At 48.1% G+C, this 26,930-nt stretch overlaps 2 protein-coding genes across 10 annotated transcripts in view; one reads left to right on the forward strand and one right to left on the reverse strand.

Moving 5' to 3' along the window:
• AATF (apoptosis antagonizing transcription factor) overlaps positions 1-120 on the forward strand; it is a 59,936-nt gene extending 59,816 nt beyond the window's left edge. Inside the window, exon 15 of one of the 2 annotated variants that reach the window (XR_012625774.1) lies at positions 38-120. The gene's annotated coding sequence lies outside the window, so the exon portion shown is untranslated. The remainder of the gene's footprint in view (positions 1-37) is intronic. The other variant, XR_012625771.1, reaches the window with a different exon arrangement.
• The window catches only part of ACACA (acetyl-CoA carboxylase alpha), a 132,621-nt gene continuing 105,795 nt past the window's right edge, over positions 105-26,930 (reverse strand). For all 8 annotated transcript variants that reach the window (XM_074845426.1, XM_074845424.1, XM_074845425.1 and 5 more), the window contains 8 exons: positions 25,817-25,913; positions 24,992-25,127; positions 18,640-18,817; positions 16,730-16,842; positions 6,890-7,044; positions 6,262-6,432; positions 3,727-3,863; positions 105-2,472 (listed from right to left, as the gene is read on the reverse strand). In XM_074845426.1, the coding sequence (XP_074701527.1) occupies positions 2,346-2,472; positions 3,727-3,863; positions 6,262-6,432; positions 6,890-7,044; positions 16,730-16,842; positions 18,640-18,817; positions 24,992-25,127; positions 25,817-25,913 (1,114 nt within the window). In that variant the 3' untranslated portion in view covers positions 105-2,345. The remainder of the gene's footprint in view (positions 2,473-3,726; positions 3,864-6,261; positions 6,433-6,889; positions 7,045-16,729; positions 16,843-18,639; positions 18,818-24,991; positions 25,128-25,816; positions 25,914-26,930) is intronic.

The following is a 26,930-nucleotide window of genomic DNA, read 5'->3' on the forward strand; positions in this document are numbered from 1 at the left end:
TCGTTCGGGAGGTAAAACTCCTTGTTCTCGCCTTCAGGAAAAGCAGAGCTCCCCGAGGGGTGCTCAGGATGAGGGTGACAGATTTCCACTCCCGGCAACAGAGATGTAATTCATTCTTTTTATTAAAAGAAATTGAGGTAAGTGAAATACTTCAGCACCAGCGAGAACCGTATGTACCGAGGGTGGGTTCCCCGCCGCCCCCGCCCCGCTGGGTAACCGCCCCCCACGCCTGCGGCCACGGCCAGGGGACAATGGCCGGGCCCTCCACTGGGCTCGCGGGGCTAGTGCCGGACTTTGACCTCAGACCAGCTCTCATGTGACCTAACGGCTCTTTTTTTGGAGCTGCTTTACCCCCAGATGAAGTGGAGCCTGGCCCAGCGCCTGGAACACTGACACAGCGACAGCTCCCACCCCAGCAGTGGGTCCCCGAACACCCGCAGATTCCCTGGCTAAGGGACAATTTGTGACACCAGCACACAGGAAATCCTGGTGACAGGAGCCCAACGAGTCGCCCACACCGCGACGCCCCGCGTGGTGCTGCCGGGCCGAGCCATCCTCTGTCCTGCTGCAGCCCATGTTGGCATAAGTTAAAGCGTCTTTGGGGGTTGTTCAGGGGGCTCAAGAGGCAAAACCAATGTCTTTTAAGTCAAATTAGGGTTCTTAACTATTAAGAAAAAGCTAGTCCTTCAGGTGCCACGGCTCCGCGGGGCAGGGGCAGGGCTGCGCCTCCCCCCCCGGGAGGAGCAGTGAGCCCCGATGCTGCACCCTGGGGTGTTCCAGGAGCTCTGGCACCACGCGCAGAGAAGGGTGTGAGGCACTGGCAGCATCGTTCATTCATTCTCTCGTAAAAACATCCCTTCCCCTCCCTGCTGCATTACAAGAGGAATTGTGAAATCTGAAATACTTTAAGACAATTATTGGTGTGAGCCCTCCAGCTCTGCTTAGACCAACTTCCGTAACAGTACCTGTGTACTGGGGGTTGACCGTGCTTCCCTCCAGCTTCTCTGATCTTTTAGTACCGTCAGGAGGCCCATGAAAATAAAAAAAGCTTAGAAATAAGCCAGAGACTGGGCCGGGGTCAGCTGGCGGTGACGCCTGGCTCAGAGCTGGCGCCGCTCCCACCTGCCACGGAGAGGGTTAGTCCCGACCGGCTGCAAAAAGGGACCATTAGAACGAGATCACCCAAAATAACTTTTCTTCTATTTCCGTCTTCCCAGGTGAAGAACTGGTGCCTTCCCCAGCCAAGCGCAGGCAGCTCCACTTGAGCCAGCGCCGGGTGACAGAGAAGAGCTTTGCGGGGAGGCATTAGGCAAGTTCCTGTCGCAGTTCTAATCCCGCTGGTGTATCTGACTCTGTCCTTTCCCTGCCCGTACCCTGCCAGGCTACGGCTGCTTTCTGCTCCAGTCACCTGCTCACGGGAAGTTTATGCCACAGTGGGGCTGCCCATGTCTGTCATCCCTCCAAATAAAGTAGGGAAGGAGGAGCAGAAATGGCCGAGCAGCCACGGTTTGGTCTCCTCTTTCACCTCCTCCTAGAAGGGCCTCTCGCACGCTTTACTGACCTGCTCTAAAGGAACTGGGCACCAAGTCAAAGTGAGCGGGATTCAGCCTCCAAAATCCCGCCCCGCCACCTCCACAGTCCTGGGACACCCGGGAGCCTCCCCCACCGCCGGCGTGGGGCCAGCCCTGGCCACACCAGCATAAATCCTGGGGTCTTTTTCCTCTACTACAAAGTAACAAGAGAGGTTTGAAATACAGAGCCAAGCCGCGGTGGGCTCCCCTCACCCACCGGCCGCCAGGCAGGAGGATCTTGGGCTCCCACCTGCTCCTGGGAGGCAGCGCCCGTCCTCGGCGACGCTCTCACAGGGGGTAAGGTTGGCACTTGTCAGCACAAAGCTGCTGCGAGCGGGCGGGGAGCGAGGAGAGAAGCAGGCGGGGGCGCAGGGGTGGAATTTAAACGAGCCCCTGCTTTGCTACGCCGAGACCTCACGGTACCGGAGCACCCTTCATTGCCTGGCTGTAGCGCGTTCGAGCAGCGCACCGATGCGTTGGTCCAGTCACGCTTTGTTAAATAAATAAGGTACAGTTAGACAGCTGTAACTCAATTCCGCAGGCGCTTGTGTTTATACATTTTCCTCGTGTCTCTGGCCAAAGAGCACACTTCCTCTGGTCAGTCTGATTTGAAAAAATAAAAATGTCACTCTTCCAGCGTTTCCCTGAGCCTCCCCGTCTCGGTACAGTGGTCACAGTCGAGCAGACAAAGGGCAATTCTGAGCTTTTTTTTTTGCTTTTTTTTTTCACCCCTCCACTGTACCGGGCAGGGAGGAATGTGGGAGATCGATGCTCTTATGTTGAAGAAGGCGAGTCCATTGTGGAGAGGATCCGCACGATCTCGGCTCGCTGGGTGGGTGATATATGCTGGGTCATGTGCACTATGGAATCCATGGCAACCTCGGGATTGGCCTGGACCAGGCTGGAAAGAGGCGAGAGGTAAGAGACAGCAGCCCCGGAGCGTGTCTGACGGCTCCCGCCGGGCCCGGGGAGGGGAGAACTGAGCTGCGGGGGCTGCGGGAGAGGCTGGACGAGGCACCGGCGTGAGCCAACAGCGACCGGCGCAGGAGCTGCCCTCGCTCCAAGGCCCCTCGCGCCACTTGATCTGCGGGTGGCAGATCTGTCCCCACGCGCACAGAGGCTGAAATCCTGAGAGGCCAGGCCCAGGGTGGACACGGGGAGCCCAGGAGCTCACCCTGCTCCCCCCAGCAGCACCCACACCTCCCCGTCCCCCAGATGGAGAAACTGGTGGAAATGACGGAGAAGACGCCCTACGGATCAGACATGGGGTGTGGAAACCACAGGAGCTTCGCTCCACAGTTGGGTGCCCTCCCTTAGCTCTGCTGCCTCGGAGGCAAAGCTGCTTTAAGAGACCTCCAGTTTAGGACCTAAAAATTATCAAAATTAGATCTTTTCAAGTCCAGCGAAGCATTTGGCTCACGAGGCTTAACTGGCTCTGCTGGATGAATGTCTGTGCAAATGCGCACAGTGACTTACAAGCAGGAGGAACAGATACTCCGCCAACGTTTATTTAGTATTTGGGGGTTTATTTGGTGTAGTTCAAGACGGCAGTCGCAGGAACTGGGCCTTCTATGACATTGAGCACAGAAGAAACGAGGTAACTTGCCTGGGAAGTCTGGGGCTACAAAAATTCAAGGGCAGGAAGCCGTAAGGACATTCTGTCCACGCGTGGCCAACACACCGCTTCGACAGCAGTAGCACAGCTCAGAGAGTTTGTTTTCTCTCCTTGCTTCACGCAGCATGCGGCCCTCTAAAATAATTTTCCATTTGTCTCAAATGGAGACAAGACCCATTAGGAGTGAAATTCCCATGCCCTGGCTCCTCACGGCTCCCGGTTCAGTGAGGAGCAGCATGGCCAGGGAACGCAGCCACTGCTGGGTTAGAGCCCGGCTCTGCCGGTCTGTGATTCTGCTCGAGGCACCTGCACGTGCTGGGGAGCGGGAGGGGCGGACGCTGCACAAGTCCCTGTTCCACACCAGCCCCTCTATTTGCATTTCCAAAGGAAATTGCATTTCCACATACTCCTTCTGTGTTTGCCACACAAAAAGGCCAATGAATCCACTCTCCTCCGCTGGGGAAGCGCACGAGGCCGAGATCAGAGCCTGAGCTTTTAAAAATCCCCGTTCCGCAGGGGCAGCGCGCGCGGTTGGCTCACCTCCGTATCTGTTTGAGGATGTAGTCCCTCGAGATGTATTTGATGTTTTCATCCACAACCGAGCGAACGCCTTCTTCCTCCGTCAGCTGTTTTTCCAGCCACTCCACCAGGTCCTTGTTGCTGTCCCACAAGTACGCCTGCGAACAAACCGCACGTGTCACCGGGCAGCCGCCGCTGCCTGCGCCCTCCCCAAAATTGAACTTGCAATTATTGGCAGCCACAGGTTCAAACATTTGGCTGGCAGCCCTCTGTGGTTTTCCCGGTGCGTGGAGTTTCTATAAACGCAACGAACAGTTAGCAAAAAAGTCAAAAGGTGATACTATTTCATTATTTCTTTTGCCTCTCCTTCCATAAATGGGACCAAAGGGAATCGCTGCCGGTGGCTGCCACTGAACTACCTGCATCAGCCCCCTAAGCTCTCTGGGCTAAAATCCCCGTTTCCCTCTGAGATCAGATGCCCAAGTTTGGGTGAAATACGACTGAGGCTGAGGTGAGGGTGGGGGGTGGTGAGAGATGCAGCTGATCTGGGGCTTTTCCCAGCGCTCGGCTGCCAGGGGACCAGGAGTCACCTAAAGACTGACCCGGTGTTGGTGTCCCCCAGCAACCCCCTCCCTGAGCCCGCCCCGCAGGTGTGTGCTCTGCGGAGGAGGCCGGGGTGGCCACATCCCCGAAAAGCCTCAGCAATAAACCCCTTTTTTCCTTTTGCAAGATCATTTCACCTGATATTTGCTAGGTAGTTGACTACATAATAATTCAGGAGTGTGTTAGACGCCTAATAGCCTTCTTGCTCCTCTCTTCTCCTCTCATTTTCTTTACAAATCATTTAAGAATCGTTTTGTTAATGGTTTCCGGAAAAGCAAGTACCGCCATTAGCACTCATTCATATTTATGTCATTTTATTTGGGTAATTAAACACAAAGCTCGTCATTTAAAGGTGCACTATCCTTCTCTGTTATCACTAACGAAGTCAAAGTCAGAATGACAATGAGCTCAGCGCAGTACCGCGCAGCACCCTCCCGGCACGTGGGGACACCCGGGAGCCTCCAACACCCCTGACCCTCCCGGATCCCGTGGCCTGGCCGGGAGCAGGGAGAGTTCAGGGGCTGCCCAGGGAGCGGGAGGCAGAAGCACCCAAGGGGTGTTTGCACCCAAAGGTGAAGCCTCGCTGGGGAGGGGCCCCGTGTTTGCTGAGGCCCGGGAGCCCCGTGGAGCAGCAGAACATGTCCCCTCTCCTCTCTGCCAGCGGAGAGGAGCACAAAGGCAGCACTCGGGCCGATGAGCCCCTGCACTGCTCACTCTTCATTTATATATTTAATTATCAGTTTCCAAAGGCCAGAAATCCTCTCCCTCTTCCCGCTCCTTCCCCCAGGGGAGAGCCAGCACTGCTCTGAGGAAGCCCCTTCCAGCCCCCAGCGCTGGTCCTGCCTGACACACTTCAATAAGAAATCAGGATTATTTTTTTCCCTAACATTATGTATATGATTGTCTTAAATCAGTGATGTCATTTCAACCTCAAGATTTTGCTTATTTCATTGGTTTTTCTTCTTATTATTTTAAACTCGTTAGGTTTTGCTCCTTGCTTCTGCCCCTAGACATGACAGAAATGCTCCCTGCATACAAAGTAGGGCACTTAGGAAGATTTCAGGGAAAGGAAAAAATAAAAAAGCCAAGAAGCTGCCTTACGGTTGCAGACCTGCGTAAAGCTAGATTTACCCGAGAATCCCAAAGCTTTTAGTTTAGGAGAATATTTAATACTCTTATTAATCATTTTTAATCCGTTTGCTTTTAATTAAGAAACAGCATGATGCTTTCCTATCAACATATGCCAGGGAGCAGATTAATTGTGGCTTAAGATAACTCTCCTTGATTGGTGTAATGTATTAGCTAACGAGATGCCTGCTTTTAAAGACGTTCAGCCACTACCTTGGAAAGCCTGCTGCCCTCCAGAGAACACTTCCCCCCTGTTTCTGGAACCCCTGAGTGTTTGTGACTTTAAATATAGAATAAAATAGACTAAAGTAAAATAAAATAAAACAGAAAAATAAAACAGAAAAATAAAATTTCAAAAAATAGAATAAAATTTTTAAAAATAGAAAAATAAAATTAAAAAATAGAAAAATAAAATAAAAAAAAATAAAATAAAATAAGTAAGAACTCAGATTGGAGGACTGTGACAAACACCACCTAAGAGCAGCTCCAGAGGTTGCTCTTCAGAGGTTGCCACCTTCCCAGTTTGAGCGCAGGCCCAGGAATCCCCCAGAGCGCTCTCGTGTGGGGCGTGCGGGCGGTGCCAAGGTGACCCCCGGCCCTGGCAGTCAGAGCTCCCTGCTGATCCCTGTCCCTGTCCCAGCCCTGTGTGACCCAGGGACATGGGACGCTTGGAGGAAGAACAGCAGGGGCCATTCTCTTTCATAACCTAAAAATGTTTGTGGACATTACAATTTAAAACCAGAGATCAAACTCCACCTGAGAGAACTTCACTGAACGTAAGCCCAGAAAAGACTATTGCCCTGGTGAAACTGCTTTTCCATTTACCTTCACTGTCCCTTCGACTTCCACAAACCAGCGTCTCAGCATAGCCTGGATCTGCCCATCCGTCAGCTCAGGATTGGCATCATGGATCTTCTTTTTTACCACATCTTCTAGAAGAAGACGTCTTAATCTCCAGTAGAAGAAGGTACGGGAAGTTTTCCAGTCTAGAATGTCCTGCCCAAGACACAAGTGGAGAAGGAGAAATGAGTGAGGGACAACATTTATGTGGAAAAATATATACGCCTTGCTCCAGACAGCAAAACCAGGCTTGCAGCCATTGTACAGTTGGTTCTACCACTTGCACAAGAGAAATACAACGACTCCCACATCTGAGCTTTGCAGACTTAACGGGTTGTTGGGCGTTGGAATGGGCTGCCCAGGGCAGGGGGGGAGTCCCCATCCCTGGAGGGGTTGAAGAGTCGGGTTGACCCAGCGCTGAGGGATCTGGTGGAGTTGAGAATGGTCAGGGTGAGGTTCATGGTTGGACTGGAGGAGCTTCAAGGTCTTTTCCAACCTGGATGATTCTGTGATTCTGTTTATTTGCAGGCCCACAGGCCGCTGGCAGCAGCAGCTTGTCCCACTGGAGACTGCCAGTGTCAAACCCTCCAAGGATGGCCCCGGGGATACTCACAGTTATGACACCCTTCTCCTGCATCCGGCCCGGCGTGTCGTGCAAGTCAGCAAACTGCATGGCTACCTGGTGGTAAATGGGACTCAGGAATTCCTCCCGCTCCTTGAGCTTGGTCTCCAGCTCTTTTCGGTCAGCAGGGCTCAGCTCGGGGGTACCTGCAACCGGGCACGGCCACATGTCAGAGACAGGAAAGCAGAGCGGGGTACAAAGGAGGGAAGGTGAGCAGCTCTGCACAGCCCAGGGGGAGAGGGGAGGCTGCTTCTGTTCCTGCATACAGACTGCGTTTGGCCAGGACAAACACCAGACCGTCAGCTCCCCGCAATGCCAAGCAGAGTCTCGAGTCAAACGTCGAGTGTTCCAGACCAGATTTCCAGCCACTGATATTCAGGCAAGAGCTTCGAAGGAGCTTTCACCATGGAAACTCTATTCCATTTAAATGCCAATGAGCTGAGCCATCAATTAAGTGACATTTACTGGACTTACTCCTAAAAAAGAATAATGTCCCAACACGCAGTTCATTTAGCAAGAAACATGGACAGTGTAAAACCACCTACACAATTTCAAGTTTTCCTGCAGGCTGGTTCCTGCCAGTAGCTGTTGGAGTCGCTGCCTCATTAAGGAAAACACAAGTTACACCAGAGATGCCAAAACTGCTCACGTTCAGTTTACAAGTGACCGGCACACACTCGTCACAGTCACGGACTGACATGGTGGACAAGAATAAAACTGTCTCAAGATGCTAATGTCCTGTGGAGTTCTTAATTTTTCGTTTATTTTAAAACATTCAGCTCTGATAAAATTAACTTTGGTGAAAACAAAACCAGGCATTAAACAGTTTCTCATTAATTTCAGAACTGCCTGACCCAGAGTAACGCACCGTGCTGGTCGCAGCTCCGGTCGCTTCCCGCAGCAGACCCAGGTGCTCCTTCCCACAGCTGCCCCTTTGCCAAACCAAGAGTGTAAACCCCCTCTTCCCCCTGGAACAGCCCACAGGGAGCGTAACCAGAGTGCAACTCTCTGCTGAACCTGCCGTCATTTACACCAGGTCAAAGTTGGCCCAGAAGTTGATGCTTCTCCTACGCTGCCTCACCAACACACGGGCCAGAGGTCCTTGTGCAGAGGCAGAGTATTTAGAGCCAATCTTAGTTCAATTTAAGCAAAGATTGCAATCTGAGCCAAATTATATGGTACTGGATACTCTGCTGAATTGTGCCATTTTTTAACCTCTCACCCACACCAGCAGCTCTGGTTGCAAGTTCATGGCCTCAGAGGCAGCTGCCTCCCATCCCGCCTCCCCTTTTAAAGCCAAGGCCACTGGCAATCCGAAGCCGGGTCATGGATGAGTCTTGCTCCAAGCACTGGTGGGTTGTAACATTCAACTGTCCTTGGGCACCTTCCATTCAAATGTTAATCCAACCGCCCTGCACCCCGGCCCTGCAAGCCTGACTGCGCCTTCAGCGTGCAGAGAAAACAAAGAGGTGTCCTACCCAGGAGCACGAGAAATCAACGGGAGAACCCGGCACAAAAGCTGGTGGAGGACAACGCTCCCTGCCCTTGTTATCTTATGGCCTCAGTACCACGACTGCATTTTGTGAGTGTGTGAACGCCACCCAGCTTTTGTTGGTTTTAATTTTTCTCCTTTGTGAAGGAACGTCAGTGGGATTAAACACAACATCAACATCTATTGTGCAACTGAGAGCTGAGTCCCGGGGTCCTCAGCAGCTCCACAGACACCGTCCAGCCTGACAGCAGCAGGCTCTGGAATGGCAGCAGGCAGCCCCAGCAAGCCGAGTCCCTCCCAACACCTCCAGATCAAATTACCAGGCAGAAGCTTTACAAAAATGGTTGGACTGGATGATCTTCAAGGTCTCTTCCAACCTAGACGATTCTGTGATTCTGTGAAAAACCCCAACAACAGGGAACACTTTCACACAGGGCAAAAATCAAACGGTGGAACCCATTGTCACCTGGGTGCCAGAAGTACAAACAGGCTCCCAGAAAGGGATCAGACAAATTCATGCAAGGAAAAGTCCATCCCAGGCTTCTAAGCCTGAAAATCAGATCTTAATCTGTTCGCAGGAAGCCTCTAAACCACAGGCCTGGCGGAAGCTGAGACAGTGTCCCAGGGAAAGCGTCACGCTGCCTCAGCATGACACTCCTGCTCTCCCCGTGCCTGTCTGTGGCTGACCCCCTCAGACACGGCCAGCCGGGGTCACCCAGCACCGCCCTGTTCCCGTCTGCCTACATTTTTACACTTACACACACACACAGACACACGATGGTTCCTTCTAGGGAAGGCCTGTTTTTATGTGCCTACCAATATAAATGTTACCTAACCTTTCAAATGCTAGTAAGGTGGTTTTAATTAAGAGAAGCTACTCTTGTAACCTTCAGAATAAAAAATTATATATATTTATCCATGTTAAATTCACAGGCTCCTACAACTCCCCATTTTAAATGGCAATCCATGCACTTAAGCCAGTAACGCTCATGTATTCTGGCCTATCTGCCGCACTCACGGTGTACAGTCAAACCAGCCAGGCCCAGTAATGATTTAGGTGAGATTAACAAATATGTCAATGTCTATTTTCTGCTTAATTTAAAAGCAGCGTCTATAAAGATTTTTGACTTCTGAACCCTGTTCTCCTGGAAGAAAGAAGGTAACAATGAGGAGGGGGGATAAAGAGTGATTATCCCATCATCGATCGTTTGTCAGGAGCATTTCTTATTCACTGGACTATTGTAAAAAGCTAAGCTCTCGATCAATCCTGTAAGCCCCCTGTACAATTAAATATCTTGGAATGGTTTTCTTTCTTTCCTAGTCAGATCTTGAGGCCTCAGGGTTTTTCGGAAAGCTGGGGCTTTATTTATTTATTTCTCGGAAAAAGAAGTCTCCTTCCACAAATCTTATACTGGCAAGGAGAGGTGAGTTAAAATACGGGATTCCTTTGCTCTAAAGGTACTTGACAGTTAATGAAACTGTTAAAGTTTAAATCATAGGAACATTATAGACCTCTAGGTATGGATCGGCTACTAATCAATAGAGCAACAAAAGAGCAGCACTCTGAAACGGCCACATTACAATGCAAACACAAAGTGTAGCGGGTTTTGGCATGCAGGTGGGGCACGAAGGGAAGACAAGACGACAATTTAAAGGAAGAAAGAACATGCCTGACCTTCCTAACTTGGCAGGCAGCACAGGACACTTTGTAAGGCAGCACTCTAAGCACCATAAAATGTCACATTTATCTTGGATTGCAGTTTGCTCTGCAGTCTCCAAGTATGCTTGTATCTATATATAGTGCTGGTATGATCACAGCCATTGGCGTGATCGGAAGAGGCTAGGTAAATGTCTTAATTCTGCTCTCAGCACCTTTAAAGCCTACCCACAGTGGTAATAGCACCAAGACCTCTTTGTTCTACGATGTCTTTTCTTTTTTCCTTCTTTTTTATTTTTTTGATCGGTAGCAAAACTGCCTTAAACAAGCTGAAAAAAATGTGCTGGGGAAGCAACAACATCAGGGTACCAAAGAGACTGGAGGGTCTTTTCTGAGGTCAAAAGAGCATCGGCCAGGGTCTTGCCAAAACCCTCTGCACAAACATACCCAGTTGAACCAACAAAACCAAGTTTAAAACCACAGATAACAAGTATTTAACCTAAAATGTTGCCAAATGCTTCCTGGAGGAAGCAGGCAGCTCACACCAGCCTGTCTCCCCCACCAACACCCCCACCAGCCCATCTTTGCCATCTCTCTGTGGGGTGACACCAGCCTCCCCATCCCTCTGCTACGGCCTGGCTTTTGGGGTTACAAACCCTTTTCTTCTGTGTCCTACAGCCCGTAACAGGCCCCCAAACCTCGGGTAGGGGCTCTCAGTAGCTGGGTGGCACAGAACAAGAAACGCCAAGTACTGCGGTTGCCAAAACAAGGCCTTTAACCCCCCTGCAGAGAAGCACTTCCTGGCCCTGCAGCAGGGACACACACAGATGCTTTACAGCCCGCGACCGTGGAGGAAGGCTTCAGAGGAGCTGCCCTCCCCGCGCAGACAAATGGAAAAGCCGCCGCCATAAATCCACGCAGAGACCTCTCCTGTAAAACACTCTGATACTGAATATCAATTTATACTCCTCTCCAAAAGTTAAGGGAAAGCATCACAGCAGGGAAAGCAACATCTAAACTATTTTGATTTGTGTCCCATTAAACAAAAAATCTCCTCCGAAGTAAGCGGCGTCTCCGAGCATCCCCCCGACGCGAGCGCCGGGCAGAGGGAGCCGCCGAGAGCACGGGGTCCTGCTGCGGTGGCAGGGCACGGGCTGCCTTTAATAAAGTTCCTGCCAGACGGAAATGGCTCGGCAGGACCATGAATCATGGCTTCCCATAACATTTAGTAGCAAAGTGCTTTTTTTAAATATGACCAGTTTAACAGGTTAGACAAAATGACTTCAAGAAATGTTATTGTAGGTTCCCTCTGATTGCAGAAAGCCAGGCAGCTTCTGAATCAATTTGATGGTTTATGGTTTCTAAGCCGTTAAAATGTGGGATTTTCTCCCTCACCCTCGGCGCACAGCCTCAGCGTGGCCAAGCATTTACTTATCCATTTTCCTCTTCCGCAAACAGGCGCTCAAATCCCGGGGTGAAGCCCAGCACCAAGGCCTCTGACCCAAGGGATGTGCGGAGACGGCCCTCGCGCTTAGCCCCGGGTTCTGCGCGTCGAGAGCCGGGCAGGGCGGACAGCTCCGGCCCCGGCGCCAGCCCGTCTCCCCCGGCCAGCGACCCAACGAGCCGCGGGTCCACGAGCTGCCACCACAGATGGGACCCTCCAGCCAGGCCTCAGCTGCCAACACCCACCTCTGACTCCAGCAAACTACCCCACACCTCCAATTTTCAAAGATGACTTTTACAAGATAAATAGAGCATTAATAACGATTATCTCAATGTTACAATTACTACAGGCAAATTTGGGGATTTTTTTTTTTCCCCTGAGTAACACCAGAAAAACCCCACATTAAGTTCAATTTATCTTGTCATCTGCCCGTGGCCATTCTTTTCAGCAAAGCAGTTAAATCCCACTGCAGCATGTGCTGGAATTGTCCTTAGGAAATGAACTCTGGAGAAGTACACCAGTTGCCCTGCATCCAGTGACATGATTAAATGTCGATTTTTAATCCTGGTTATGACTGTCCCACCTGATTTCCACACCTGCAACAACAATCCTCCTACCTGAATTTCACCTTCTCTTCCTCTGACTGTTAACAAAGCTCTTGCCAGACAAAAATTCAGCAAAGGCAGCAAGAACGCCAATGGCAACACATCTCCCGCCCCAGCTGGAGGGAGCTGCTCCGGAGGGGAGAAGGAAGGTCACTCCGAGCCACTCACGTCCCTGGGGAGACGGGCGTTTTTGGATTGTCGCTTGTTTCTTTAAATGAGACTGCTTGTAATTGCTTCACTAAATATTCAGTAGGATTTATGTCATAAAGGTGCAATATGAAATAGCAGTGAAGGTCACACATGCTCATGACACTGGCTTGAAATATCCTTGTACAACTGCACCGGGGGCTGTTCCACCCTGGTCCTTTCCAGCTCGGTGTCCTAAGGCCTCGTGTTGGCATCAGAGCAAAGGGGCAAAGGCAGGTACATCATTCCAAAAAACTCCTGTTTTGGGGGAAAACATCTACAGCCCTTCTGGGAGGATATTCAAGATGCCAATTGTCATGAAGGAGCTGACAGAAAGCAGCACTTGCTCTTCTCCACTCATGATTGTGAATTAACAAGAATTTAAATGCAGCAGCACTTGCGCACAGGAGCCGTTACTGGAAATCAGCATCGCCTAAAAAGACAAAGTTACAACAGCACTGACTGCATTTGTCCAAGACTTCATGAGAGATGGAATCACAACAGCAGCATTTTTCTTAGTTGTTGCTCAAGAAAACAACCGGCATTTTGATTAATTACAACACTGAACAAACAAACCCCCTGCAGAAAAGAATTACTAGACTTTAGAGCTGCAATCTAACTTCCCAAGCGAAAGCTCAGAACGAGACAGGTCACAGGATGGAAGTTTTCGGCCACACAAGAAACAAGGGTGTGTCACGGCAGCACCCAGGTCACCAGCAAAGTCCTCCCAAGGTGGTACAGGCGGGGCTGAGAGGGACCTGCGGGCTCAAGTCTGGTACCGCACCCCAGAACGTTGATTTTTAGAGAGGAACTGCTACGCTGAAGCGGAGCTACGGGTTCAATGCTTGAGTGTTCACTCATTGTTTGGAAATTTAAGAAAAGTTTTGCACAGTCTTTAGCCAGATAAAATGCGAAGCAAATCAGAAGCCAGCAGCACAGCCTGACTGGCAGCATGACCTGTGGCAAGTGGAGGGCTGTCTACAGCCCTGGAGTTTGTGCAGGAAACAACCGCTGCCTCCTGCTTCCCGAAGTGCTGCTGGACACGCGGAGCTGTGCGCTGCCTCCTGCACCTCGCACGCTGCACACGGGCAAATGCGTGCCAGCACGGGGGTGACTATTGCACGGGACCAGCTGAAGAGGATATTCACACTACTACAACATGTATCGGGTGACGAGCAGATGCTTCCCTTTTGCTAGGAGATAAACACCTGATAGGAGAAATATGAAAATCTAATACCCATTCTTGCTCTAACTGGAGCCATTTTGCCATTCCTTTCATTCATATTCCACCAAATTTTTGCGTACATTACACTGTGCATCTGACACATTACATGCCCAGAATCTGCATGACAAAGCTAATTTTTATTCCACTCCTATATGCTTTACTCTAACCATAATAAATAAATAAAAAATTGAGTCTCTGTATTTTTAACTATGGCCTGAGGCTTGTAGTCTGAACCCTTCCTACACTTCCAGACAATCACCATTCTTGCACACCTACTCAGTGTGGAATTGTGCTCTTGGGCAGGATAAGGGCTATCCCTTCCTTCCTTGCCCTTTGCTCCTCACTGTTTGCTGGTTTGTAACAGCACAACTCTGAGTGACATTTTAATAAAACGTGGGGCTAATAAACATTTCAGCAATAGTGCTGGAGAATTGATAATGAACAGATTTATGTCAAATTATTCAATATCTGCCAGCCTTCTTTGCTCTCACACTCCCCAATTGCAAGTCCAACCCCAGTGTCTCGAGATGCCTGGGATGAGACACCGTCGCCCTCTTTCCCCACCCCTCTGCAACAGGCACACGTTTGAGAGCATCTCCCTTCTCCCCGCTATTCAGCAGCTCCAGGGAGGGATGACAGCCATTCAGGGGTTAAAGAGAGGCAGTGAACCCCCAGCTAATGAGTAAGAATTCAGCAGGCAGTGTAAGATAAATGGAGCTTTCTCTGCTTCTGCTGGAGTCAGCATGAACTGCGGCCCTGCGGCTTGTTTGTGGCAAATGGAGTGCGCGAAATATCAAAGGGCAGTGATCCAGAAGAAGACCGACTTTGACAAATTTTAAATTGGCCAGAAAGAAAACCAGCAAAAAAAAAAAAAAAAATTATGCAATTCACTGTGTCCTGCAATCTTGGCTTTCCTGCTATGGTACGGAATTAGTGGCAAAACAACAGCAATGATCGCCTGATGTTGGGAGCAATTACGAGCCATCTAAGTGAGATGCTTATCAGTGACTGAAGCTTTTAGAGCTCTCTGTATGTACAGTTGTAAGTGACTTGCTCTTGTGTTGCAGTCATTTTAATTAAAGTGTATGGAGTTTGCTGGGAGTAATTACCCTGTAGAGGAAGAGGGGAAAAAAATCCCTGAACAGGCTCCTGCCTCCTCACATAGTGTGGCATTGGATTTTTGAGACCATATCCCCTCTTTCTGCCTGTATTTTCTTCCGGTGACGCTGGTGCAGGTCCCACCAGTGTGATTCAAGGGTGTTCTGCAGGCGTCCCGCACCCACCCCGGGTGACAGACCCTCTGGAGGGGCCACCTGACAGCAAATTAGTGTGTTGCTCTTCCTCTTCCTCCACCACTTCAAGATCTTAAGACTCCAGCAGCCCTCTTTGTCCCCAGCCAGTGACCGCTCCTGGGAAAGGATTGATCCGGCAGCCGTGGCACAGAGGACACCGTTTCTTTGCAGAGAGAGTCGGTTGGGTTGTTCATCGGCAGGGAGATGGTGGAGAGAAGGTAAATACTCCTCAGAAGCAGCGCTCCCGCCATAGTGCCATTTATCTGCACGGACCCGCGCTGACTGCTCAGCATATTCCCTTCTCTAACCACACATCTGATTGCTCCTGCCCCTGGAGACTCGCGCCGCAGAGGCAGCTCCTGCAGCGGCTGCCGAGGTGCAACCACCCGCGGGAGGTGCAGCTGCGGGCCCTGCCCACGGACTGGGCTGCAGCCTTTAAACTGTGAAGGGTCAAACACCTTACAAGAGCGTTTGTTGGGACCCTGTGCTGGGTCTTCACGAGCTGGTGTAGTCACACCATCCGTCTGCTCCTAAAGGGATGCTGTCAAGTCTAACATAGGTCAAAAGTGAGGTTTTGTGAAAAGAATCTCCTTGCTGCAATTGCAAACATTAAAACTGGTTTTGAATTCCAACAGACACAGGCAGACAGTAACACATCCATCCACACGGGCATCTGTGTCCGCTCTCTCACGCAGTAACACATAATGTACATGAGCAAGCTCTGAACTTGGGTAAAACTGCTGCCTCGTGCTGGTCTGCAAAACTCAAACACCTGCTAACCTGCTTCTCGCCCATAAAGCAATCGGCACAGTGAGAGAAAACAAAGAGAGTCTCAAAATACTATCATTAAAAAGAGAGAAAATGTCTTTGATGCTATCAAAGACATCAGTAAGAACCTGTTTTTCAGCAAGAAGTCTGATTCTTAACACTCCCTGCACCCTTTACAATTATTATTCTCTTCCCAAGGCATATCAGAACGGTTGTTTTGTACATAAATTGTTGCACTGCCATAAATTAAAAAAAGCCAAATAATAAAATGTAACTGCAGCAATAGCCACGATTTATCAGTCATTTGCAGAACACTTTTCCTCCTGAAGGATCCCAAAAGGCTTTATAAATTCAAACCATACCCACGTAGCATGCCTCTTCCACTACTGAAATGTAGTCAATTTTGGAGGTAAAAAGAGGCTCTGTAAGATTATATTCTTATAGTAAGAGCTAGTAAAGAACTATTTAAAGAGTCTATTCCCCTGAGAGAGTACATATCTGATATTAAGTGCATTTTGCTGAACACTCTGTATTTTGGGTTGTTGGGTGTCTCCCAGGCGCTGGGATCATTTGGAGTGAAAGGCACAGCAGTAATACAGCACACGCAGCGACATGCTAGCCACTGAGCACTGCAGATCACCACCTGTTTTACTGAGGAGGTGAAGAATATATATTTTATTTTCTTGAGACTGAAGAGCAGACAGATATCATTACTCAAAATTACCTCAGACACACTGTGATAGTCCAGCAGCCCAAAATGTCTTTGACCAAATTCTTAGTTACGTCAAATGACACCAGCTGAAGGTTTGGCCCGTGAGCTTTTAGTGAGCTGAGCAATTGCTGAGATGGAAACTAGACCCAAGCATCTCTAAGTGTCTGTTGTAAGACCCATTCAATAAAAAAATAAAAAAAGAAATCTGTTCAAAAAGTCCCTGTATTACACACAGCCTAGGTATGCTAAATGCACATGAATATCATCTCTCTCACACGTACGTACATGCAGCTTGTCTCATCTGGTTTTCTTCCCAAGTTAGATGACAGTAAATAAAAATTATCATGAATTTGATAAAATGCCTCAGTGCCCCTTTTTAAGGTCTATAAACACATTCATTAGCCACCAGCTGAACGGATGGCTGCTCCGCCAGCCCCCGCGCAGACGTACCCAGCCGCTCTGCCAGGCGGATGTAGATGGGGTCCACTCGCCTCATCGTCTTCACCAGATCCTTCCTGCGGAATTTGATTTCTACCGTCCCCTCCGGTTCCAGGATTCCTCCTCTGATCAGTGACGGGAAAAGAGAAAAGAAAGGCACTTTCAGGTCATCAGACAAGGGGAAACACAAAACGGAATGGTTCAATGTTATCTAGAAAGTACGTAAAAAAAGAAGAGAAGGGAGGGAGGGAGACAAAACAAAGAGAAAGAGAGAACAAGAAAGAAAGAATCTTAGCTATTATTTATCCAGTGCCACAAATGCACACCAGGCTTCACAGAAACACGTCTATCCCACAGTGTACAGTACAGCCTGGTACAAGCAATGCTCTTCGGCAGTCTATTTTAAGCTCTGACCTGAAAGCTCTTTCAAAAGGTAGGTAAGCTTTACAAAACAAACCAATTAACCAGCCATTTTCATTAGAGAACCTGCCCACTTCCCAGGTCAAAGACAGGAGCGTGTGATTTGAAACTTGGGCTTGGTAAATAAAATCACTTTGGTCTTTAACAGTGAGGGTGGGAGTAATGACGAGGAGGAAGGTCAGGGCTTCCTGATGAGGGCTGTGGAACAGCAACAGCGAAGAGAATTATTACAAATGCATAACAGTACTTAGGGACAGGATGACATATTTTGCAAAATAATCTCTTTCTTGGATACTGGAGCTCAAGACCCCTATGGTCCAACTACAGCTCTGCAAACCACACAAGTTCCTGATGTCTTGCAAGGTGGGGAGCTGGCTTGAGGTTTCCTCAGAAAGGTACTGGGCAGGAGCAGCGGGAGGGAGCTGTTCCTGCATGCACCCCAAAAAACACTCGGTGGGGGGGAAGTAGTTTGTAGAAATCCTGCTCACAGTGTCTGACTCTAAAGTAAACAGGCTCCACGTTTCTAAGTAGGACGAGAACAACAAAAACATCTGACTTGTATGAGATGAAGATTAGACAATGTTTGCTCAAGATGCAGGAAATAGCAGGGGCAAGATGCAGGAAATAGCAGGGGCAACAGACCACAGGTCTCTGTGTCTCACTTCTTCAGAACAGAGAGAGAGGCAAGCATCCCACCAGGAGCAAAGGAAGGGCAGGGGAAATGGGCATCTGGCACGGGCATCTTCTCAATGCTTTTTTCCCCCCTCTGGAGCAGTTGCCTGGGAATTTTGCGCTGCCGAGACGGTAGGAGTGAAGAAGATGCCCTGATAGCATGATATTCATGCTGTCCTATATGCCTTCCTCTATCTGCTGCAGATAGCTCAGGCAGGGCTGGCTTTTTCCTCCAAATGATTCAATATCTCTACATTTTAGAGATTCTTTAAAATATTTTTGAAAACCTGCTTCCAAGAGTTTGCCTGTAGTTTTATACCCTGAACACCAGTAATTAGAACTTCACTTATACAAGTTGTATTTCATTAAAAAAGTGCAACTACCCAGGTGCTCATATGACAGACAGTACAACACTCAGGGATTTTGAAGCACACACTTATTTACACTTATTTAATTTGCAAAATCGTATAGCCAGGCACTTGCTTCAAAGCGCAAAGCCACGTGTGGAAATATCAGAATGGAAAAAAAAAAAAAATCCTAAGCACCAACATCTCACTGTGCTTTGTGACTGTTAGTAACGAACCTTCACAGAGGCTGGCTCACGCTGGCTACAGAATTTACCCCCACCTAAGTCTGAGTCAGGAGACTATCCGAATTGTCCTCGCTGTGATCACTACACAGCAAACTCCTCCGAGACACAGGTTACAACTGGAAAGCAGTCAGCCCCTCTCAGTAACAAACTGCCACGCTCTTAACTGAGAGCTTCTCACTCAGCCAGGTAATTATGCCTCAGAGCAGGTGGTTACGGAGGGAGGAGAAAGCTGCCGTACCTGCTCTCTCGGTCCGCATACATCTCCATGTGACGGGGATTAATGGTAGGGTCAATCACCGCCCAGGATCCTCCCCTCAGCTCCGCTTGCGGTGGGATGTAAATAAGCACGGGTTGACGATACTCTCTCAGGCCGTCCACAATGTAGGCACCAAACTTGAGCACTTGGTCATACATGTCTGCAGGAAAAAGGACACAGCGCTTGGAGTCAGCGTGTCAGTGCTTCAGCCCTGCCATGCTTGGTCAAACTGGGAGAAAAATACAATTATCCAGCTCTTCTAACCACCTCCCGCTACAATATGCAAGCTCTGGCTGTCGTTATCTGGACCTGGACAAGGCGGACTGAGAAAGGAGACGTTCCCACATCAGCCCTGCTCCCAGACACTGCACCTCCCCTCTGGAGACCCACTCCGGTTCCTTCCAGTGTAACCACATGGATTCCCAGAACACGGGCTGCAGGGTGCTCGGTTCAGGGCAGCCAGGTACCGTGGTGCTCAACAAGAGCGCAGCTGCCCCGTTTCAGCCTCACTGCCACCGACCTTCCTCACCACCCACATGATGCGTGTGGCACAACCTAACAGCAGCAAAAGCTTTTACCTATCTTTATAAAAATTAGTGTGTGGGGAGGGATGTGAAACAGCGTTTTTCCCTTCTTGCATTAAAATTTAAGGCATTTTGCCCAAAATTAGTAAGAGTAACTCCACTGTGTAAAGACAGTACATTGAAAATATCAGCCCCAAAGGTGATTTAAATAAAAGAGAAAAAAGGAAGGCAAAATAATTTATATGAGATGATATAGTTTATAATGGATATAGTTTGTAACAGAAACAGGCACCCTTGAATACATACATTTTGTTACATATAATTATATATAGAGGTATCAAATCAAATATACAAGAAATGAAAAATACTTATTAGGATCATCTAGTCCATCTCTTTGTTCACAGAGGACTGTATCCTACATTTCTTTCCCAGTGCTTTTTAAAGCTTTCGTTTAGAAATCCCAAACAATAAATCTACTACTTCTTTAGGGGCATTTCCACAGCCAAATAGATGAAATTTTCCTCAGTATTCAGCCAAACTTCCCCTCCTTCCCCATCCCCATTAATTTAGTATTACTACTCCTTGCATCACCCTGCATAATCTCTCCACTCCTTCAGGCTTGCTATAAATAGCAGTACGCTTTTCAGTGGTATTTTTTTTAGACACACTATAGGTATTCATTTCTCCTGTCTCCCAGGACAGTATTTTCAATCCCCTTCATCATTTTTGTTCTTTGCTTAGCACCTCCCAGTTTGCCTAATTTTTTCTGGCCATTAAAATACCAGTGGATAGAGCAGAAAAACCAAGTGGGTTGCATGTATGTACCACGCACACATGCTGGCCCTCAGTAATAGTCTTAAAAGGGTGAGACTCATTTTTTCATCTAAAATCCTGACAATCACTTCAGAAAGCCATGATTTCTGTGGAAGAAAGAGACTCCAGCCAAGGTCCCCTTGGCATTTAACCCCAATTTAATGTTAAGCATTACCGTGGACATAGTTAAGCACTTAACTCTTTGGGAAATACACACACACACTCTTACAGAGATATACACACACTAACATGTCTACAGCAGGCGAGAGAGATCCATATAGTGTGTGTGTGTCTGTGTGCATATCTATATCTATATCTATCTATCCATAGCTATTAGCACCATAGGCACTGATGTGATCTCTCCAGTTCATTTGCAAGGTCATTGTCCAAGTACCCAAGAAAAGGAGTTTCACATTATTTAAGAAATGTCAAATGCTGATGAAAAGAAGAACAATCTATTTCCTCTAATTGCGAATAAACATAAATTCTGGCAGAGACAGCGGGGACTGAGAACCAAACAAAACTCCAACCTTTTACTTTGTCCTAAGCAAAGAAAAAGACCTCAAAAGGGGTGACAAATTTATTACTAATTACACAATTATTTTATTATGTAGTGCTAGTAATAAACCACTTGAAGTACTTTCAGCTAATTCTAGTGTTAAGAAAATAATTGCTTGATTCAAATTATTTTAACTGAATTAATTCTTTACTAGACATTTTTTACTAGTGCTACATAATAAAATAATTGTGTAATTAGCAATACATTTTTCACTCCTGCCAAGGGTATATATTTTACTCAGGTTAAGTGTAGAAAAAAGAAGCACTACTTGTTTGAAGAAGGCAGAGGGAGGAGGAGCAGAGAAATTGAGAGACACTTGATGCTTTCTGTGCACAGCTCTAAATCTCTCAGCTTTTCCAGGTGGCATCGGCAAGGTCAGGGCAGTATTTCTGTGCTGCAATACTTTCAGGATCAGACTGTCAAAGCCATCCAGAAGCATGAACTTTACCTCTACGTGGTTCTGTACACAGTTACTCCTTTTGGGATCCTATAACACAGCACTTCATTTTCCTGGAACGTCCCAGCAGCCTTAGTTTTATATTTTATATATACAGATTTACACCAGCTGCTGGCTTCCTTGGACGCTCGAAACTTCCACAGAGGTCAACAGACCTGCTGCTGCACTCGTTTGAGATCTGGCTGCGAACGCCTCTCGTAGAGGATTTCCCCTTTTTGTAAGGTCACAGCTTCCACTAACAGAGACCAAGTTTTGCCCAAATAAAGGAGAGACAATCAATCTGCCTGCCACCAGCGAAGGTCCCCACGGTGCCACGCACAGCTCTGGACCACAGAAGCTGCAGAGCTCCTGAGACGAGCCAAGGGGAACTGCAGTGTCCACAGGCTCCAGAACTGTCCCCAGCATTAACAGCAGCCTGCTCTCCCCCGGGGCTTGCCCTCCCTCCATCCCAACTGCTCAACTTGCCTACACCTACCACTTCAGCAAAGTGGGGACTCCTAAGGTGTATTTTTAAGAGGTAAAACATAAGTAGAGTTGATGAAGATCATAAAAATACTGCAAAAACAACCCAAAACACCTGCTTGTAGTCCCCACACCCACTCACCAGAACACACCACCTCCCTGCTTTATGTTAATATTGCATTTGAGTGTGAAACCACGCAACATTCGCCATACTGTGACAACTGCCTCTTATTTGCAGTTTTGCTGCATTCTCCACCCTTACAATGCACATAGTGCACCAAATGTAACTGCTGCAGGTGGGACATGATGCCGGGTCTCAGTGGTGCCCACTGCTCTGTGCAGCCCTGTGCCTTGCCAGGGTGCAGACTTTATAAACTGTTAATGCTGTAACTAACACACTTACTATGTTTAAAACAAAACCCAATCCCTTCCGTCATCATCCGTGCAGCAAAGAACACGGCACGCATTTGGAGAGCAGGCTGTTCGCACCACTGTTCTTGCAAAGAAGTTGCTTATGTTGAGACTGGAATAATGAAAATTAAATATGATATTTGTGGGCCAGATTTAATTCCTGTATTAATTTAAAGCTCAGTCTAATAAGCCACTTGCAAGACAGCAATGCTGCAGAAGTCCTCTAGGAATCACGGTGGTGTTAGTTATTCAGGAGGGCAGACAGCCTTCGCAGCACACTTTCCCATTCTCTGCCTGCCTGCTCAGCTGCACTGTGCATCCGCGTCTACTACACACAGACATGAAATCTGCTGGAAGCTGTTATCATTACACTGTATGTGTAAATATTGGCAGTCGGATGCAGCAAGCATGCTAGAAAGGCTGCAGACAGCTTTCTGCATTTCCATAGTGGCGGGCAGCGTGCCCTGAACCTCCAAAGCTGGAACGGATCTCATCAGCTTGGCTGGATTATCAGATGGGACCTGAAGGTAAACACCAGGCGTGTACTGGCTGCAGACACATAATGTCCCTCATAAACCCATTCCATACAAGCAATACCAGCATTCAACATCCAGGTAATCAGAGATTTAAAACAGCCTTTTCATTCTGCTGAAATTTTTTTTTATTGTTATTTATAACCTGTCCCAGGAAAAAAATAATAAGTAAAACATGAAAAACCAACTGCGAGTGACCCTGTAGCACAAGCGGCGCTGCAGTTTAATGTCGCGGGGATTTGCATGCTATCAAACTATTCATGCCGAGTCCAAGACCCTGGTGCTAATTTTCAGTAAATTTCACGCTTGATGTCTCCCCGTTGTGGGTCACTGCCGGTTCGCCTAAATAAACCACTTCCAAATGGCTCCTCCATCTAAATATTCAAGCCAGTTTTTATAATTTAATTTTGCATTATGCTGAATAGCCTTCTGGCCAGATAGAGCTCATTGGGGAAACCACCAATACCATTGTGATATGCTTTTATTTATGTTATTTATTTATTTATTTTACGGCTTGAATTAGACCTCCTAGGCCAACTAGGAAAGAGGGGCTTTTTTTTTTTTCTCTCGTTTTTTTTTTCCCCCTCCACTAATGTCAATTTTCAGCATAGCAAGAGCTGTCTCTAATCTTTTCCTACTCATTACACACAATTTTGGAGTCATTTTACCCACAGTGCAGTCGGCTCCTGGCAGTGTGTTTGTGTGCACTGAGGGGTGGCATAATTGTTTATTTTCCCTCCCTGCATAATCCCCAGCCAGCACTGAAACCAAAACTGCAAACAACTCCCCAAGGAGCGCAGAGAGTGTCAGGAGAGACCAACACTTGCTGCGTGGGCCCCAGCAGCAAACAAGGTGCAGGAAAACGCACAGACCAAGGTGCAAACTGCAGTGGCTCTGCTCGTCCCTCCTCTGTGGTGGCTCCCTCCTCCTCCTCCTGCTACCGGCTGGGGTGCAGCAAGTGGGGACACACAGTATCAGTATTAGCATCCTTACAGTGCCTTTCACCTGGGGCTTCTGGCCCCAACTCCAAAGCTAAACTCGGTTTCTGAGGAACCCAGCAAATGGCACTGGCAAAGCCGACAGATCTCTCAACATAGTAAGGTAAAATAATATTTAACAAATGGTTGGTAAGGTTACATCAGCAGCTTCCCCGTGAGCTGCACAGTAGCAAAAGCAAGTCACGAAGGGAGGGCAGTAGCAGCCCATGGAGCAGAAACCATCCTGAAAGGGAACAGGTGTATGCCAGAGGAAAGAATTTTGCCATCTTTTGCCATCTTCCATCTTTGCACCTGCAAACTCAATGGCACTGCTTTTCGCCCTGCTAATGATACAGTAGAGCAAGACCTCAGCCTTTGTCACCCTGTGAGTCTTTCCAGAGCAGGAACTTCCTCCACGCTAGTGCATCTCTAACTTTTCTCCTGTGTTTGTTAACTGCCACATGCAGGTAAGAGGCCTTAATCTTTTACTTATTTAAGTTTTATAGTATCAATCTCACATTCTTGACACTTCACAAAATATAAAGTAGCAATACGTGGTGCAAAAATGTAACTGCTGGATATTAACTGAGCAGTTTTATAACTGTTCACTTCCTCCGAGCATCTACCACCAAAAGAGTCAGCTGGGAGACAGTCCTTGATAGGACAATATTACAGTGGGAAAAATCATCAGTGAGACAATGTTGACAGAATATGCCTATACATTTTTGATATGCAATATTGGTGGCTTATCCAGCCCCACTTTTAAGCTGAGGCAGAAGGAGCTTTCGAAGCAGAAGGTGTTTCCTGAGATTAGTGTTTAACTAGCCCAGGTTGGCAGCTGTAAATTTTGCTGGCAACTAGACCACTGTTAACATTCAATTACCTGTTCTCACTGCAGATGAGACTTGGTTGGACTCAATGATCTTTTCCAACCTAAATGATTCTATGATCTGGCCAGTTCCTATAACTGTATATGAGGGTACACATAAAAATACAGTTGCATTGCATATTTTGAAAAGAACTTGATATCAAATTTGCACCCTGCATATTCTATGCTATTCCTGCTACGTGTCTAAAGCCAAGAGACACAGGGGGAGGAGAGGAATGAAACCCTGTAGAGTGTCCCCTTCCTCCAGCTGGTTGTGCAACAATTACAACTGACTTCTGGGAGAGCCGGGCAGAGCACTGCCATGATTTCAGAGGGCTGACATGTCCAAACACTCTGGTAGGCCTAGAAAAGTATCCCCTTATTAGCATTTCTAAGGCAGGTCACATACTTGCCATGAAAGGGGGGGCTGAATGCAGACTGCATCAAAGAGGGGTGAACCAGAGCCCCTCTGCAAGTTCACAGACACAAGCTGTCACCGCAGTTAAGCCAATCTAACAGCTAGCTGCTGCCCAAAGAGAGAACCTACTTCTGTCCCTTGCCACACTCTTCCACAGCCGGTCTGTCCCCAGAGAGCTGCTTCAGGATGCGAAACCAGTAGAGCTAGTGCCACTGGGTGTGCCACGGCGGGCAACAGCAGCGGTTCCCTAGGCAGTGAAGGACAAGCCACTCTGCAGGACAGCACCAAAAGGGGATCCAAACCCACGGTTACCTTTCATTCCGCCAGAGAAGCCTCTCCAGTTAGCAAAGACCATCAGAGGCAGCCCTTCTCTGTTGAAGTCATTGATAGCCTGCGCAGTCTTAAAGGCAGAGTCAGGGAACCACACCTGACCAGCCTGCTGGATTATCTGTTGGGAGTAAAAAAAGACTGTTAAGTTTTGAAGCACATTAACGCAAGAGCTGGCATAAAACCACAAAAATAGATGCAACAAGAGCTGTGATGTGGAATTAACAACGAGGAACTCAGCGCATGAAGCGCTTCGGATCTGCTTGCCCCCAGAAAAATTGGGACAATCTCTTTGTCACCAACAGCAACAGGAGTGTTGCCACTGGTTTAGCTAAGAAGAATAGAGATGGTAGAGAAAGCCTGACACTATGACAGCTGTAAGAAGGTGAAGAAGAGAGAAAACCATATGGAAAGGAGAAAATCCTGAAGAGATGATGTAGGGCCAGACCTGTGAAATCAGGCAGGAGAAAAGCAAAATGTCAGAGCAGAAAGACCATGAAACACTACGGTCACAGCAAGAGAACAGGGAAATGATTTTTGCTTGCCAGATCTCCTGGTCCCTCGTCTCTGCACCTCACCTAAGCCATAAGAGAAGCAGAACTGCCGGGGAATGTGCCTCCTGTACGATGGCCAACACAACCGTCCGCTCGCTCCTCCCAGCAGCTGCCAGGCATTAGCACCTCACCGGGGAATGGCTATACGTTTTGTCCCACATTTGGGGAAAAAAAATCCCCTCAAAACAAGTGCTCTTTCCACAGAGACTCTCGTTTGCAGAGGACAAACAAGCAACCGAGCACACGTTCAACCTACCTTGGCCTCAGAGTCCAGGTTTGCAGGATCAGCAGGGATGCTGAGCTCCACCGTTCTCGTTTCTACGGCAACTACTCCTACAGGTATTCCTCCCAGCCTGGTAACATGCGAGACAAATGAAAATTCGTATTTCTACTGTTACACAACTAGACATTTTTTCCAATTTGCATCAAAATACTCAAGGCAGACAAATAATGCAAGCAAATGGCAGAAGCAGCATTCTGGCGTTTTTGAAGAGTTTAGGCACGTGGTTGGAGAATTTCAGAGTAGAAGTCACAGTTCTGAAAGCAAAATCTAGTTCTAAAACCTAGCACATACCTCACTAAAAATTAAATAGAATAAACCAAAACTCAAATTTTGAATGATATAGTTGTATCTCCACCTGCCACCTTCACCTGCCCTTCACCTGCCACCACAGAGATTTTGATTCTGATGGTCTTAACCACGAAAAATAAACATGAAGAGCCAACCTTTCCAAGCCCTGTTTCCACAAGCACTGCCGGCTGATGGAACAGATCCACAGGCTGCACATCTGAGCAATGCTGATGTCTCAGCCACCCTAAGCCCCCACTGCTCACAGAAACTCCCTCTCCCAAGACATCAGGGTGAATGATGGGTAAAAGGTTTGGGTTTGCCCATCTATCTCCTCCCCAGACCCTCTGCTGCGGGATGACAGAAGGGTGGGACGGGTGCAGGGAGGGAGGGATGGGCAAGGAGGGTTGGCACCAGGGAGGACGCTCAGCTCTGCTTTCCACAGCATCTCACCACTCCTTTACACAAAAGGCATCTTGCTTGCGATGACAACTGCTTACTCCCAGGGCGGGAGTCCCAGCAGAGCCTACGCTCTCTCCTCAACCACCTCAAGCTGGATGACACGCACTGCAGGCAGAAAAAGTGACAAGGCCTATGTGCACTAGGGGGTTGAAAATATTCCCATTCACTATGATTAAGAGTCTGCCTAGAAACCCGTAATTGCAGAAGCCGTCTTAAATCGGTAACTTATAACTTCTATATTAGGGCCCATGTGACCTAATAAAGAACATCTTTATCCAAGTATTACAGTTATTTATTGAACTTGAAAACAGCTCAAAACAACTTCTGTTTTCCATTATAC

This window comes from Strix aluco, chromosome 19, assembly GCF_031877795.1.
Source record: "Strix aluco isolate bStrAlu1 chromosome 19, bStrAlu1.hap1, whole genome shotgun sequence".
In the NCBI taxonomy this organism is placed as follows: domain Eukaryota; kingdom Metazoa; phylum Chordata; class Aves; order Strigiformes; family Strigidae; genus Strix; species Strix aluco.